The 14,235-nt window shown below is 36.8% G+C and overlaps 1 protein-coding gene and 1 long non-coding RNA gene across 3 annotated transcripts in view; one reads left to right on the top strand and one right to left on the bottom strand.

The window, feature by feature from the left end:
• DIAPH3 (diaphanous related formin 3) overlaps positions 1–14,235 on the top strand; it is a 108,732-nt gene that overhangs the window by 51,995 nt on the left and 42,502 nt on the right. The window contains exons 24-27 of the mRNA XM_088139512.1: positions 1,379–1,542; positions 2,586–2,721; positions 5,670–5,765; positions 7,251–7,310. Coding sequence (XP_087995638.1) covers positions 1,379–1,542; positions 2,586–2,721; positions 5,670–5,765; positions 7,251–7,310 — 456 coding nt within the window. The remainder of the gene's footprint in view (positions 1–1,378; positions 1,543–2,585; positions 2,722–5,669; positions 5,766–7,250; positions 7,311–14,235) is intronic.
• LOC148216169 (uncharacterized) overlaps positions 1–14,235 on the bottom strand; it is a 58,736-nt gene that overhangs the window by 10,909 nt on the left and 33,592 nt on the right. For both annotated transcript variants that reach the window (XR_015795919.1, XR_015795920.1), the window contains exon 3: positions 9,587–9,711. This is a non-coding gene — a long non-coding RNA (uncharacterized LOC148216169). The remainder of the gene's footprint in view (positions 1–9,586; positions 9,712–14,235) is intronic.

Genomic DNA, 14,235 nt, shown 5'->3' with positions numbered 1-14,235 from the left:
TTCTATTACATTTAGTGAACTGGTAACAGCTGACAATCTAAAAGCCCTGGAGGCACTCAGTTTAGAAACATTGCTTCATTAGTAGCTGCACCTTTTCATGATTTCTGAGCATGATACTTAATGTAGATTTTGTAAAGCTCCAGGTTTTGGGGCTGTGGGGGGGGGGGGAGTTGAAACATACAAATAAAGCCAAACATAGCTCAGATTGATTATTGGGTTTTGTATAGAGACAAGAAAGCCTCCAGTGCTGCAGTAGAACTGATAAAATAGAAGTGTTCTATGCAGTAATAAATTTAAATAAATTCTGTACAACATGTTTAATAAATAATCATGGCACTGTAATCATTTTGAAAATGTTGCATAAGAAAAAATATTAAGCACTTGCAACAAGTAAATAGATAATTACGTGAACGGGGACTTTTTAATTAAATGATTTATGTAGGTTTTTTTCCTAATAGTGTATCAAAATCAATCCCACAATTTTAAGCCTTGATGAAACATTGTCTGGCTTTTGCAAACACTGACAGCAATTGGCATGAAAATACACATTCTTTACCCAAGCATCTGCAGTAGTTGAAATAGTTGCCATTTATCTGGAATAAATGATGCATACGACATTGCATCAAAATCTTATTCTTTCCCTTCTAGCAGCAATCCCTAGCTGTTTCTGTGACGATTTTCTACCTGCTGATAAGGCTTTTTATACAACCAACAATGTTGCAACATTTTGTTATCTGGCATCAAGGCTTCGACAGGGGATCCATAGTAAGATTTAAGATGCATGATGTATTGCTGTAGATGCTTATTTGTGTTTATTTTGACTATCCTCTTTTTAAAAAATTTCTGTTTTATTTGCTGGCTAAAGGTTATAATAAATAAAAAAGATTGATTTACATACAACTCCCCCCCCCAGTTGTACTAGATAATATGTACATATCCTTTATAATATTTACTTCAATAGAAATCTAACCCCAAGCATTATGGTAAAGATTTTTTTTTTGTGTGGTAAATTTAGTATCAAATAAGCAATCTTTTCCCCATAAAGTTATAGAGGGTTAGCACTTTGATAAGTTGCTAGGATTGTTTGTGGCATGCTTAATTACTGGTTGCATTAGTTTCCTAGGAGAAATCCTTTCTGAAAGATACTAAATACAAGCATAATCACGAGAGAAATGCTATTGTTGCAAAAGGGGGAAAAAAGACATGCTGCTGTGTCTTTTTGTGGAGCAGAAAAGGTGATCTGTTATTGCACTCTGTTTTTCTAGCACTTTTTAGTACTTTGTGAATAATCTTAGAAATGTTTTTTTCAAAATCTGTCTCAGTCTGACTTATCTTAATATGACTCTACTCTGAATAAACCTTTAACAAGCCTAACACAGCTTTCTCATTCAAGCAAAAGAGCAGTTCCAGAAACTTTCTAGGATACACCATAGCATGGAAAAACTATACCGGGACATCATGGAATATTATGCCATTGATTTAAAGAAAGTTTCAGTAGAAGAATTTCTAACTGACTTGAACAACTTCAGAACAATGTTCAAGGTAAAGAACACATAACAAAATTATATACTGTGCTGGAATAGCAGATGTTCAAGTGCTTCCATACTGTTGCTGTCGTTGTTCGGTTTTATTTCCCATCTTTGCCCCCAAAATAGTATTTAATTCTAATCATTTGGGATAAGTAATCCTGCTATGTATTAAATCTAATTACATTTTATTTATGTTTCTTTTTGTCCTAGCCTCTGCCTACTTTTTAAGAGATATCATTCATTAGATTTCTGCTCCCCTCCACCCCAGGCTGTAGTCAACTCTTGAAGATTACGCAGACATTCTTGTGTAGTTTTCTTGACAGCAACACAGAATTGTTTATTGCTGCTGCCTTTTGGAACTACATGAATTGGGTTGGCTAGACTAAAATGGGATTGACCAGTCTGGGTAGGGCATATTCTGCAGTTGTTGAACTGTTATACCAAAATCCTTCTTTCAGAAACGTGAGAGAGAACCAAAGCTAAATTTGAAGCTTTGTTCACCTTGTCATCGTTTTAAGTTAGTGTATAAAACAGGCTCGGAGAACAAGTCATCTAAGGGCATATTGTGAAGTTTGTGACCAAGTGGGGATTTGAAGTTCGAAAATATTAGTACTACTTTTGCACAACAGAACAAAATTATTTTTTAATTTGTGTACTTGCTTGCTTACTGCAAGTACATCTTTCTAATCCTAGTAGGACTATGAACTGTTTCAAAGTAAACATTACAAGAGTAACAACAGCATGCAAAAATCCATAACAGGAGCCTTCCTCAGCTGACAACTCCGCTCCTGAGGCTTCCTGAAATAGCCAGCTTTTAATGGCTTTCCAGAACAGCAGTAGGTTGGGGGCCAGCCTGACGTCAGAAGGAATGCTGTTCCAGGGAAGGGGGGAGCAACTGAGCAGTCTTGGCCCCATGGTCCCTAATGATGACACTCCTTAAGGGAACTGTGTCTCTGTGGACCAAATAAAAAATTGCCATCATTCTACCTAAGCAGTAAAATCTTAAAAAAATAAATCTTCGTATTTAGTAACGATGAAACTTTTTGTTTTTGCTAGCAAGCAGCAAAGGATAATATGAGAAGGAAAGAAGCAGAAGAAAAGCAGAGACGTGCTAGAATAGCTAAAGAAAAAGCAGAAAAAGAAAAACGGGAAACGCAACAAAAGAAGAAGCACCTGCTAGAAATGAAAACAGGTAATGTGGTCAGCAACCTGATTATTCTAGATGGCATTAAGAGCAGTTGTTTCATAAACGGTCGTCTTGGTTGCTAAGGCAGAAGAGGCCATTTACTTTGGTTGCCCTGCTGTGTCTAAGTCTGATTGATCCCTTCTGGATTCTTTTCACATTTTCCTCATCCTCAGACTGTAGCTACTGTTAGACAAATGCTGATTTAATAATTGAGGATGTCCACCCACAGTTAACCCTTTCTTGCTTCCTGCAAGAAACAAACCCTAGCTTCTCATACCTATAACAGGAAGCTGGATTGCAAAATTAGTTTCTTTTGCTCAATCAAGGAGAAAGTGAAGTGGCAGGAAAGTAACACTGAGGAGCAGATCGGCTGCAGGTACATACGGGAAACTTAAAAGATTGATCATCTGCATTTTAGGGTTAATTCATGGGCTCCGTAAATCACTTAACATAATAAAATAATTGAAAAACTAGGGGAAAAACCTGTCAAAATTAAAAGGTGGAACAAGACAATGCCATCCATATAACAGTCCAGCAGAATCTTAACACAATAGATGAATATGTAAGGCTGGTTTAGGAGTCCTCCAGGACATCTGTCGGAGTTCTGAAAAGCGTATCTAATAACATTGATAGGTTGACATAAGGTTAGGCTTTCAATGCCGATTACTGATGTAGGCTCTTTGATAGATCTTATTTAACATGATATTTTAAAAAACGGACCTTTAAGAGAGAAAATATAGGTTGAAAAATGGTAGGACACTGTGATTGTGTTAATGTTACAAGTGCCTCTTGGCTTCTGCTATGATGTTAAGGGGCCAAGAGGCACACATTCTTTTCTTTTCTTTTTTTAACCTGTGTCTTTTTGAAGTCCACCATTGTAGTTAACATTTTGAACTTTATTTCTTTTTCTCTTGTCTATATATGCATAGTCATATATTTCTGCTTTTTGACTATAAAGCAGCTGTATTGCCTGAAGAAATTGTATCCTAGGGCAAAAGCAGCTCTAGATTATCCAGCTTCTGTAGTGCTTGATCTTCCTACTAAATGTTCAACTGCCCAGAGAGTTTCCTGGTGATTATGCATAACTAAGAGCTTGGTTTACTTTTTGACTCCAGAAATAATTTCTTAGATAAATGTTGCTCGGTTTTTAATGCAGCCTGAGGATTGTCAACAGGACAGCCTCTGATTCCAAGTAAAGTAATTATAAACTTCAAGTGTATATGTGTGTAATTGGCAAGAAATGCTGGCTGCCAGGTTGTTTTCAGATGAGATACAAAGTAGTGGTGATTACCGACAAAGCTCTAAACCCTTTAGGTCTGGCTTGAGTAAGAGAACACCTACTTCATCACGATTCCTACTAATTATTTAAATCAACACAAGAGTCTTGCCTTGGATTTATTTATTGTATCCAGAAAATTTGTTTGCCAACCCACTCTGTTAATAGCTCTGGGCAGCTTACAATAAAAACGTACAAACAAAATAGTAACGTTGATGGGCCTGAGGCAGGGAAGAAGTTTTAAGCCCCCTCCTGAACTCCAATGACAGTTTATTCCAGTGAAGTTCCCATTGTGGAAAAAGCAGAAATTTGCTCTTGCTGTTAGTCAGCCTAAGGGCTGGAACCTGCCAAAGATGCCTTCTTCAAAGCTGGAGAATTTAAGGTTTTGCAAGTGAGTAGACAGTCCTGCAGGCAGTTTGGGTCTCAACTGCATAAGGCTTTGTTCACCACAGGAAGAACCTTGAACGAAGCTCAGAAAGCTATCAGCAACTTCATTAGCTATTTTTTTAAGTAAGGATTTTTAAATGTTTGAAATTCTTTTATTGTTTCTCAGTGTTGTAAATCAGCAACCAGAGGGTCTTGATACTTGGCAGACTTTGTGCTTGACGTAGTTTTAGTTTAACTATGAATACTTGTATTTGCTGGCCCTTTCCTGCTGCTCCAGATTTCAGGCTTAACTTGTTGACTTCTACCTACCACTCGCTTAAGAAAAGCAAACCTTAAGCAACTCCTAGATTGTTTACTCTCAAAGTAAATGGCTGTGATGGCTAAGCCACACAGCTCTAGAGATATTTAAATAAATAAATGGCTGTAACATTTAACCTTGTGGTACTAATCTTATTCTCCTTGTAAGCTCCTTTCAATTAAAACCAAGGTAACTAATCATTTAAAAGTATAATCAACCCTTTGTGTTTGAGAAACCAAAGATGTTGCTCAGTTATTTAACAGGTACGGTATACATGCGTATTAAAAAAAGTTACTCCAGTTACAAATGGAAATTATTGTCAAGGGGTATTATATGTGCATAGTTTTTCAGCTGGTCTTGAGATTGTAAGTAGCTTTATAAGGTCCTCCAGCATTATAAGAGAGAAATTATTGCTTCATATCTGGCAGTCCTGTGAAGAATTTTCCTTTTCATTGCAATGTTACTTTAAAAAAATAATTCAGAAGTTAAGTGTAATAAATTACAGGTCTAGAGTGGAAGCATTAGAGATCCATCCACCGTCCCTGATCCATAAAAAAGCAGAACGAGAACAGTTTAATGTACGGGTAGTCCCCACGTTAAGAATGCCTGGTTTAACCTAAGGTTATGTCCTTACAGATAAATTTCTGCAAGAGAAGCTCAGGTTATGATGATCCCTGGTTTCATACCAGGTTTAGAGGGACGTAAAGGCATAAGGATAAAGTTACATTGCACTTAAAATTACTGCTGTATCTCATTTTGGAATGCATTGTTGTGAGGTTAATCAAATTAAGTCAAGTCTGCTTTAGCAGCTGCAGGGTAAAACTATCTGAGCTCACTTCTTGAAAATCTGATTTATGAGTAAATTAAAGGCTTCTCTGAATTTGGAATTGTCAGCTTTTTATTGCTACAGTATTTCCTGTATCCCTGTAAATCCTTTGGCATTACTATGGTAACCCAGAAAGCAGAAGGAATTCCCTCCATTTCTTTTTACAGAGAATGATGAGACAGGCGTGATGGATAGTTTGCTGGAGGCTCTGCAGTCCGGCGCTGCTTTCCGTGACCGAAGAAAGCGGACACCCAAGTTTAAAGGTAAATACTTCTCTCTCTCTCTCTCTCTCTCTCTCATTTTCTATAGAATCATGCCACAAGCCTAATTTAAAATAACCCACCCATTAGTGGAAAAATGCAGGCCAAAACTGCTTTGGAGTGGTTTTAATCCATTTCATATAGTAAAGGCAAATGTAGCAGGGACATCCACTTGAGCAGTATATTTTACACGTCAACGAGACAATAAAAATGAGGTTTTATTTTAAATTCCCTGGTGGGAAGAGGATGCAGCCAGAAATGACTAGAAGCTGCTGAAAAATTGATTTAAAGCATAACGGATAAACAAGAAATCAGGTTTGTGTATAAAGGGCTGTATATATTTTTATAAAATCAGAAATAATTTTTGTAATGAAAATATACTACAATCTTTAAAGATAATGAAATAGTTAAATGAAATTATGCGGGACAAGTTACATAAATAGGTGGTTTGCTGTAGGAAAAATGGGTTGTGGTGATGACTCATTTATAAAACTTTACCTTATGAATCCTTTACTGCCTTTTGCTTTCCATAAATTACTGTGATTCTACCAATATAGTCGTTTTGCCTAAAGTGAAAAAGTCTCACAGCAGATCAGCAATATTTTCTGGCCCCTTGGGGGCCTCCAGGCATATCATGCAAGACCTTGTGTCTGTGCCAAAATATTGTGTATCCATGCATACATTTTATTGGAAGAAGCTTCTGATTTCCTATCTGAAGCAAAAGGTCATGTGCTCTCAGAATTTCAAAAGAGTGAAATGTTCTAAAAGAAACATCAAAAACGAATTAGGGGTATCAAAAGAGTATGTTAGAACAGTGTGCATTGATGGTGGTGGGGGAACAGAAAGATAACCTGTTGAAAAATTGTTATTCTAAAGGGGGGGGAAAAAAAAAGAAAGAATCTAAAAATGAAGTTTTTTGTTTTCTTCTTCCAGAGAAGAAGATGACAGGAAAATACCCATATGTACAATAAAAAAAGAAGGCCTGAAGTTAGGGTAAAAAAGCTATTAGGCTTTTTTTCTCTTGGCTAAATAGCCTCAAGGAGACATCTTATCCCCTTGGAATTAAAATTGAATTCTTTGTTGGTAGAGGGTAGGTTCAGGATATCATGAAAAAATGTCTAGAGACAGCTGTACAGTGTCATGAGCCACTGAAAGTATCACCTTTTCTCTCCCTGTGTTTGGCAGCATGACCAAGAACAGAATGTAATTCAGAGTCAAGATTAAGAGAAATGTCAGCCTTCAGATTTGCATTGTAGATCAGGGTTCTCTACCCCAAGTTTTCCTTCCATTCTGCTCTGTAACTTTTGCCCCAGAGAAACTATGGATTTATTTCTGACAAGATACTTCTGTGGTCCCTTTGCATTAAAAAAGTGATAACTGGTAAAATAGATAAAGTGTAAATTTTCTGTCCGTTTATTTATTTAATTTTTTTTTAACCCTTTGGAAATATATTTGTGTTAGTTTATTTGGCTTTTTTTAAATCTGCAGATGTACCAGAGAATTTCAGCTCTACCTCTGCAGCGCCTGTTTTGAAACCTTGTAACCACGGTAATTCATAAATCACATTTTCTTATCCCAGTTTGTATTGATCTGTACTCCCGTAAGCAACTAAACTAGTATAATAAAGCATGAGACTTAGTTGTCCCGCTTTCATTTTCTCTTCTTTTAAAGTGCATGTTGATTTATATATGAGCTCTCTTAATTGGAGAAGCAGGTATTTAATCTCTGAAACAGATTGTGCTGTTTATAAAAATAGGTAAATTGATGTTGAGCTTTGACACAGGACCAACATGGAAGTTGACACATTTGGTCAATGGACTTTCTTGACTTACTAGATGGGGAGATATGGTGCTTTACTCTGAATTCATTTTTTCCCCCATTCTTCAATTATCAGTTTCAAAAGTTTAAACATACAATAATATACATATGCATAAACTATAGGAGAGTTAGCTGTTCCATTTAAAGTTCTATATATTCCATGGTCCCACAGTAAACTTGTTGAAGATAAATCAAATCTGGATCCCGTCAATGCTTTACTGGCCAACCTCTTGGAAGCCCTAGCCATGGAGGAATATGTGTACATGTTCTTCTATTATACAGACATACACTATTCTTTGGATAACTAAAGAAAATGCATAACTAAACTATTTTGACAGATGTTATGCAAGCTGATCAGAATGTGTTCATGTTTTTAAATTACAAAACCATTTTTTTTTAATAAAATCAAAGTGAATTACCCTTTAAGAATAAATATGACAAGCTGAAATATACATTCCTAAGATTCTTCTTGGTTTTAATCTTGGAAATGCGGTCCCTAAAGAACATGTGGATTACGTAGCATGGTTCAGAGTAATGATCATCTGGTTCAGTATTTGTTTCTAACAACAGTCAACCAAGATATTTCTGAACACTCACAAGCAAGGCTACATTGGTTTATAACCAGAGGTAATCAGAGGTATACTAGTCCTGGACACAGATGTTCCATTTGCTGTCATGAATGTTTGATGGCTTAAGGTCATTATCTTATGAAAGCAAATTCTGGAAGTGAATATATACGAATAGCAGCGTACTTTTTTTCCTGCTTATCTAATTTTAAGTAGGAGAAAGTAAAGCAGGGGATAAAAGGGATTTTCACATTTCTTGTAAATTGTTTACAGTCTTTTTCTTTCACCCCATCCTCAAAGTGTACTTTAGTCAACAGCGGGGAAGTTCTGTAGCCCATTGATAGAATAGATGATTTACATGGAGAAGGTTTATTTATCAGATCTGTTTATATACTGACATACTCCATATGGACTCAAAATTTAATCTGTGAATTCTCCAGGAAGAGTTTCGAAAAACACCTGCTGGAACCCTGAAACTACATGCTTACGTAGTTAATACTAAGGTAGTATTTAACTCCTCGTCTTGTAGAGAAGAAGGTGGGTTTCTGGGCCCTTGTCTTTAGGAACTGTAGGAGCCTTATTCCCTATAGCAAATAGACAACAGTAGACAAACCAGAAATTTACCCGCTATAAATTGTGGAGATTCTCTGGAACTTGTTTCATTTATTTTCACTAATTGTGTATTATGTACATGGTAAGTCTTGTAAAATATAAAAATAATAGTGGCTATATTGATACGAATTCTAGGTAACGTTATTATAAAACATAAAGCCAATGAGCTGAATAAGTAATGAAAGTAAGCTGAAAATAGAATAATTTAGGCTAATTTAGATTTTCCCAACAGGTTGTTTTCCAGATCAGTGCTTCCCTGTTCATGAAACCTGTTATGAGTTCAGTACTAATCTCATAATTCTGTTTCTATATAAGGAATTATCTTTTCTAAAGGTGATAGGAAGTTCTACACTTTCCTCCACAAGTTCTACAGCATTAGCCATATTTTCTCCTAACGTATTTCTCACACTCACACACACACACACACACACACACACCCTCACACACTTTGTCTTCTAAGTCTAACACTAGGGGGTGCCAGTCACTCACAATTTGGAAAATAGATGTAGCAATTTTTTTTCTGAAATCGGAATGAAATGAGTGGTTTAGTTTTGTTTTAATGTGAAGACTGGTGGTATATTTTACAAGGATTTTTTTAAACTCAGTTATTTGTGTGATTTTGTATCTAAGTTGCCATAAAGAGATAACACTTAAGTAATTTTAATTTTCAAATATTTTTAAAGAACAACATAAAGTTAATATTTTTTCATCCTGGTCTATATTACATAAATCATAGTAGCTCTGTTGATACTCAGAAGTAATTTTATACTGCTAAGCTAAACCAGTTTTGTCATGAATATTGAGCACTTTCCATATTCGTAGACTCACCTAAGTAGAATCCAGATGTTGAACTGTACTTGGATTATTCAGCATTATTCCATATTATTCAGTAGTGTGAATTTATCAAATGAAAGATCTAGTTTCACAGTCGCACTGTAGATGGTAGTCTTTGCCTGTTCATACCACGGGGGGAAATAAAAACATATTTAATTCAGTACAATCCATCATCAGGCAGCTGTTCAGAAAGCAGCATTCTAAAATGCTCTCAAATGTCCAGTAGCAAAAATAAATGAAGGGCATAGTGCATTAAGGGATTTCCAGTGGAGTCTCTCAGGGCAGAGAAAACTGCTCTGAGAGAGCTCATGGGACAGATTGCGCTCTGGCTGCCTTTAGCAATAGCTTCCTAACTAATCAGTCTCCAGCTTACACCCTGCTTTCAGTTGGGCCCTTTTCTGTTTGCTTGGCCCTGGCTGAAAATGGGACACGACCAATGAATCTCTGAGTTAACCCCATTTCATGGCATCCAGCAAACAATCATAATGGCCCTTTTATTTCTAGGTGCAACTCCTCCCTGCTGTGAAATTAGGTTCTACTTGAAGTGCTCTTTAACTAAAGCATTCACAAGCCTGTGTCTTACTGAATTGGAGGGCAACTGTGTGGATAATTTAAACATCTCGAGATAAAAAAACATGAAAATCTATAAACATTTATAAATACATTCGTACCACAATCAATCAATCAGTGCAATATTGTATGTTTGGCATCAGTACTGAGAGAAATGAAAATGTTATTCTGAGGCTAGTTATTTTTGACTGAGGCATGCAGTTGAAAGCCAGGCCAGTGGAGCAAAGCTGTTACTGCTACTAAATAGGTTTTTATGACATTAATGTTTCATAGATAAAACAAGGGCTGTCAGAGTTGGGCTGCAAACCTTCATGTGACCAATAGATCGCAGCAGACTTTTAGCTCCTTACTGCCACCCAACGGTTACCTGGAGTTTCCCAGCCCAGGTCTAGTAGCTCTAGTTAAACCAGATGATACGTAAGGCTCAAGAATTCAGCTGGATCTAAAACCTGAGATTTATCTATACAGGTAGTCCTTGCTTAACAACTGTTTGTTTAATGATGGTTCAAAGTTACAACAGCCTCGGAAAAAGTGATTTACGACCTGTACTCGTACTTAAGACTGTTGCAAACTGGTGCAGCCCGTGGTCACATGTTCACAATTTGTGACCTTTTATGACAGTCATTAAGTGAATCACCATGGTTGTTAAGTGAATCACATGGTTGTTATATGAATTCTTGCAAAAAAAGTCCATTAGAGAAGGTGGATTCACTTACCAGCCACGTGATTTGCTTAACAACCATGGTGATTTGTTTAACGAGCATCATAAAAATGGACATAAAATCAGGTCTGGTCACATGATAACTCACTCAATGACTGTCCTGCTTTATGAGCAATTTTCCTGTTTCTATTGTCGTTAAGCAAGGACTACCTGTAGCTTGCATATAGCGTATCTTTTTTGTTCCCCGGAATATTCACTAGGACGTCCTCTGTTTTGGCCTTGAAGTTAATCATTGTATCTTCACAGTTCTGTGAAAAGGAAGGTGCATAATTTCCCACTTATTCTGATGATAATTGGTTTACCAAATTTCATTAGCTATGAAAACCTGGATTCCTTTTTATTTATTGAAAAGAACAATTATATTCCACTTTTCACCCTGAAGAGGGTTATCAAACAAAATCCAATAAAATAGGGTTGATAAGACTTCAACAGAAGGAGAAAAATTGCATTTATTTCTAAACCTTGCTGAGTGTTACTTTATTCACTCATTTATTTTACATGTGTCAAATAAAGCAGAAAGGTCTGTTCCTTGAACATTAACTACTTTCATATCTGCAGAATCTGAATTGAAAACCACTTTATACAACAGCTTCAGGTCGTATAGTCCATTTATTAATCAGTTTGCCTCTTCATATATTATGCTTATATATCTTCAGAGAAGTATATAAGTATATTCTTGGTGTGAATAGTGTGCAAAACAAGACAGCCCTGAATTTTAAAAAATGCTTTCTCCCATAGAACCTTCTCTGTTACCATAATCTCAGCACACCTAAGACAACCTTTTCATTTTAAAGATGAATTATCTTGAGAAAAATGCTAGTTGTAGTTCAACATCTGGAAGACCATAAATTTCTCCCCCCGGTCTAAACAGAAAGTGGTTTACTCTAGGCTAATGTCCTTTTAACATGCTTTTTTTTAAAATACAGCATGTGAAAGTGTCACCAGTGCATGAAAGAGGTGCATTCAACTGTAAATTGGCCATAAATTTGAATGGAAGATTGTGAAATGTATCAGGTGGTCCTTTCAGCAGCCCTTGTTTTAGCAAAATATATAAACCAAATGATGCTTTGCTGTAAAGGGTGTGTGTAACGGTCTGGACAGTGCAAATTTATAATTCATGTAATATGGTATTAACTGCCTTGAACCTCTAAATGGACAGATGTTCCAATACCTATAATTACCCTTTCTACTATTTAACATTCTTGCATCTCTCCTCTGAAGTTTCTCAGTCTGTCAGAAACTGTAGTGAAATGAGGCGCCTGTTTCCTAACAAGAGCTGGCTGTGTTCATGCCCTATCCTTTTTGGTTTTCTTAATGCAAACCAAACAGAATGGCTTGCCCTACCTACCAGTGTTGATACTTTGGCTCCAGTTCAGTAAAATAACTGGATTTTATGCAGTTGTATCTTGTCCCACCCAGTATTGGAGAAGCTAGTATCTGAAGGGTTTTTCTTTCATCCCGTTTTTTTTCATGTTTTATTGCCAACAGTTCAGTCTTTAGGTTTCTGAGATCACCTTGTGCAGGTTGTTTTTAACTGTTTCTATTTAACTATTATGTGAAGGATTCTGTTGGTTGACAAGAAAGCAGTGGCAAAATACTTGAAACATTTGGGAAATTTGGTGTCAGTTTTTGTTAAACATGGTGTAAGTTCCAGCCCAAAATGGCACTCAATCTTTCAGATTTCCTTGCTTCAGTAGAATTTTATAAAAAATAAATGGCTATTTTATCATGTATTGATTCCTGATATAATTTCAGTTAACGTAAGTGCGTTTCAATTTAAAAATCACACACTTTGAGATAATTAAATGGTTGTGCGCTCTTATCTTGGCTTTCCAAGCTCATCCCATAGAAAAGCTTGTAGACTACATTTGGACCAGCTCTATTGCTTGGGAATAAATATATTTTATCCCCTTTTCTATGAGCTGCTTTAAAATATTAGCCACCTGTGAGAATTTGCATATTTGAAAGAACTCCTGTTTGGCTTTCTGGCTGCATTCCAGGGCATGTTTTTATTTTATTTTATCGTTTTCTAAAGGAAAGCAGAAATTGAGTTCTTTCAAATCTTCCTCGTTAATTACACTTAGAGGTACTGAATGCTAGGAAAATCAAGACATAATTTCTTAATTAATCCTGAAAAATAAAGTGAACATTTTAAAGTGCCAGCAGGCAAATGCATGGGCCAGAACTGGAGCTATTCTGTTCAGTTGTGATTATGTTGTACACAAGCTGAAGCCAGAGCCCTTGTGTCGTCTGGGCAACTCCAGTTGCTATAGCAATGGAACTCAGTTGCAGGAGCAGGGTGAATGTTAATTGCAACCATTTAGTACTCCCTTCCATGTCCTCTTTTATGTAGCGCCGTTGCAGAGGCGCCAGGACGGTCCTGGGTGTTGTAGAAGGCAAGTGGAGGCTTCACGTTGGATAAAGCCTAGGAGAAGGAGCGGTATGGAGAACACCGCTGGGTGCGTCAGCATGCATCCTCCTAGGGAGCCGCTGAGCTGAACAGGAGTTTCAAAACCGTTGTGGAAAGTCTGCTTATATAAAGATGGTTTTCATAGTGAAAGAAAAGAGCCTGGGCACAAAACCACTTAAATTGGTTGGATATGGCCAGTATCTTTGCTTTGATCTCTGAACACAAGTGATTCGTTCGGGTTCTGCCATGTTTCATAAGCCACATGATGTTGTAGAACTGGAGCCACTTAGAGCATTACTTCACAGTCTCCTTTCAATACTGTGAGATCAAAAGAATTTCATGACTCACTCCCTCTTCACTGTTTTAAGAACAGATGAAGAATATTTAGAACACCTTTCTAATTTGAACCTCTGTCTACTCATTCTTACTCTCTCAGGTTCTCTGGCCAGTACATATCCCTTAGAGATCTTTCTTCCTACCCTGTGGTTGTTGAGTGTTTTAATTTCTCCCCTACCCCCTGCCCCCCCCGAGCCTTTAATGAGGGCATGTTGACAAAGGCTTTCAGGAAGTCCAAGTATATAATGTCAACATATTTTCTTACATTCTCAGTATAGTCTATGACCTTAGGAAGACAAAACTTAAGTCTGCAGAAGCCATCTCGGTTTCTTTTCAAGAAGACTAGTTCTTCAGTAAGCTTGGCTATTGTTTTTTTCCTTCTAACATGCTGTTCAATACTATATAAATAGGAACAGCCCATTTCACTGGCTTGCAACTCATGGTGCCCTCTCCCCTCCAATCCTTTTTAAAAAGAGGACTATTTTCACATCTTTGGGGAGCAGGATTCTGTGAAGTGGCATTTGCAACTGTTCAATTAACATGGATACTACTCAGTTATGAATTAATTTTTAAGGATCCCAGAATCGTTTAGCACCATCGTTCCCT

The sequence above is a fragment of the Python bivittatus genome, unplaced genomic scaffold, assembly GCF_059951505.1.
Source record: "Python bivittatus isolate LINGU-HERP-01145 unplaced genomic scaffold, Pbiv_v1 ctg000210_np1212, whole genome shotgun sequence".
Classification (NCBI taxonomy): Eukaryota; Metazoa; Chordata; class Lepidosauria; order Squamata; family Pythonidae; genus Python; species Python bivittatus.
Note: the sequence above shows the minus strand (reverse complement) of the source record. Positions and strands in the feature narration are given on the sequence as shown.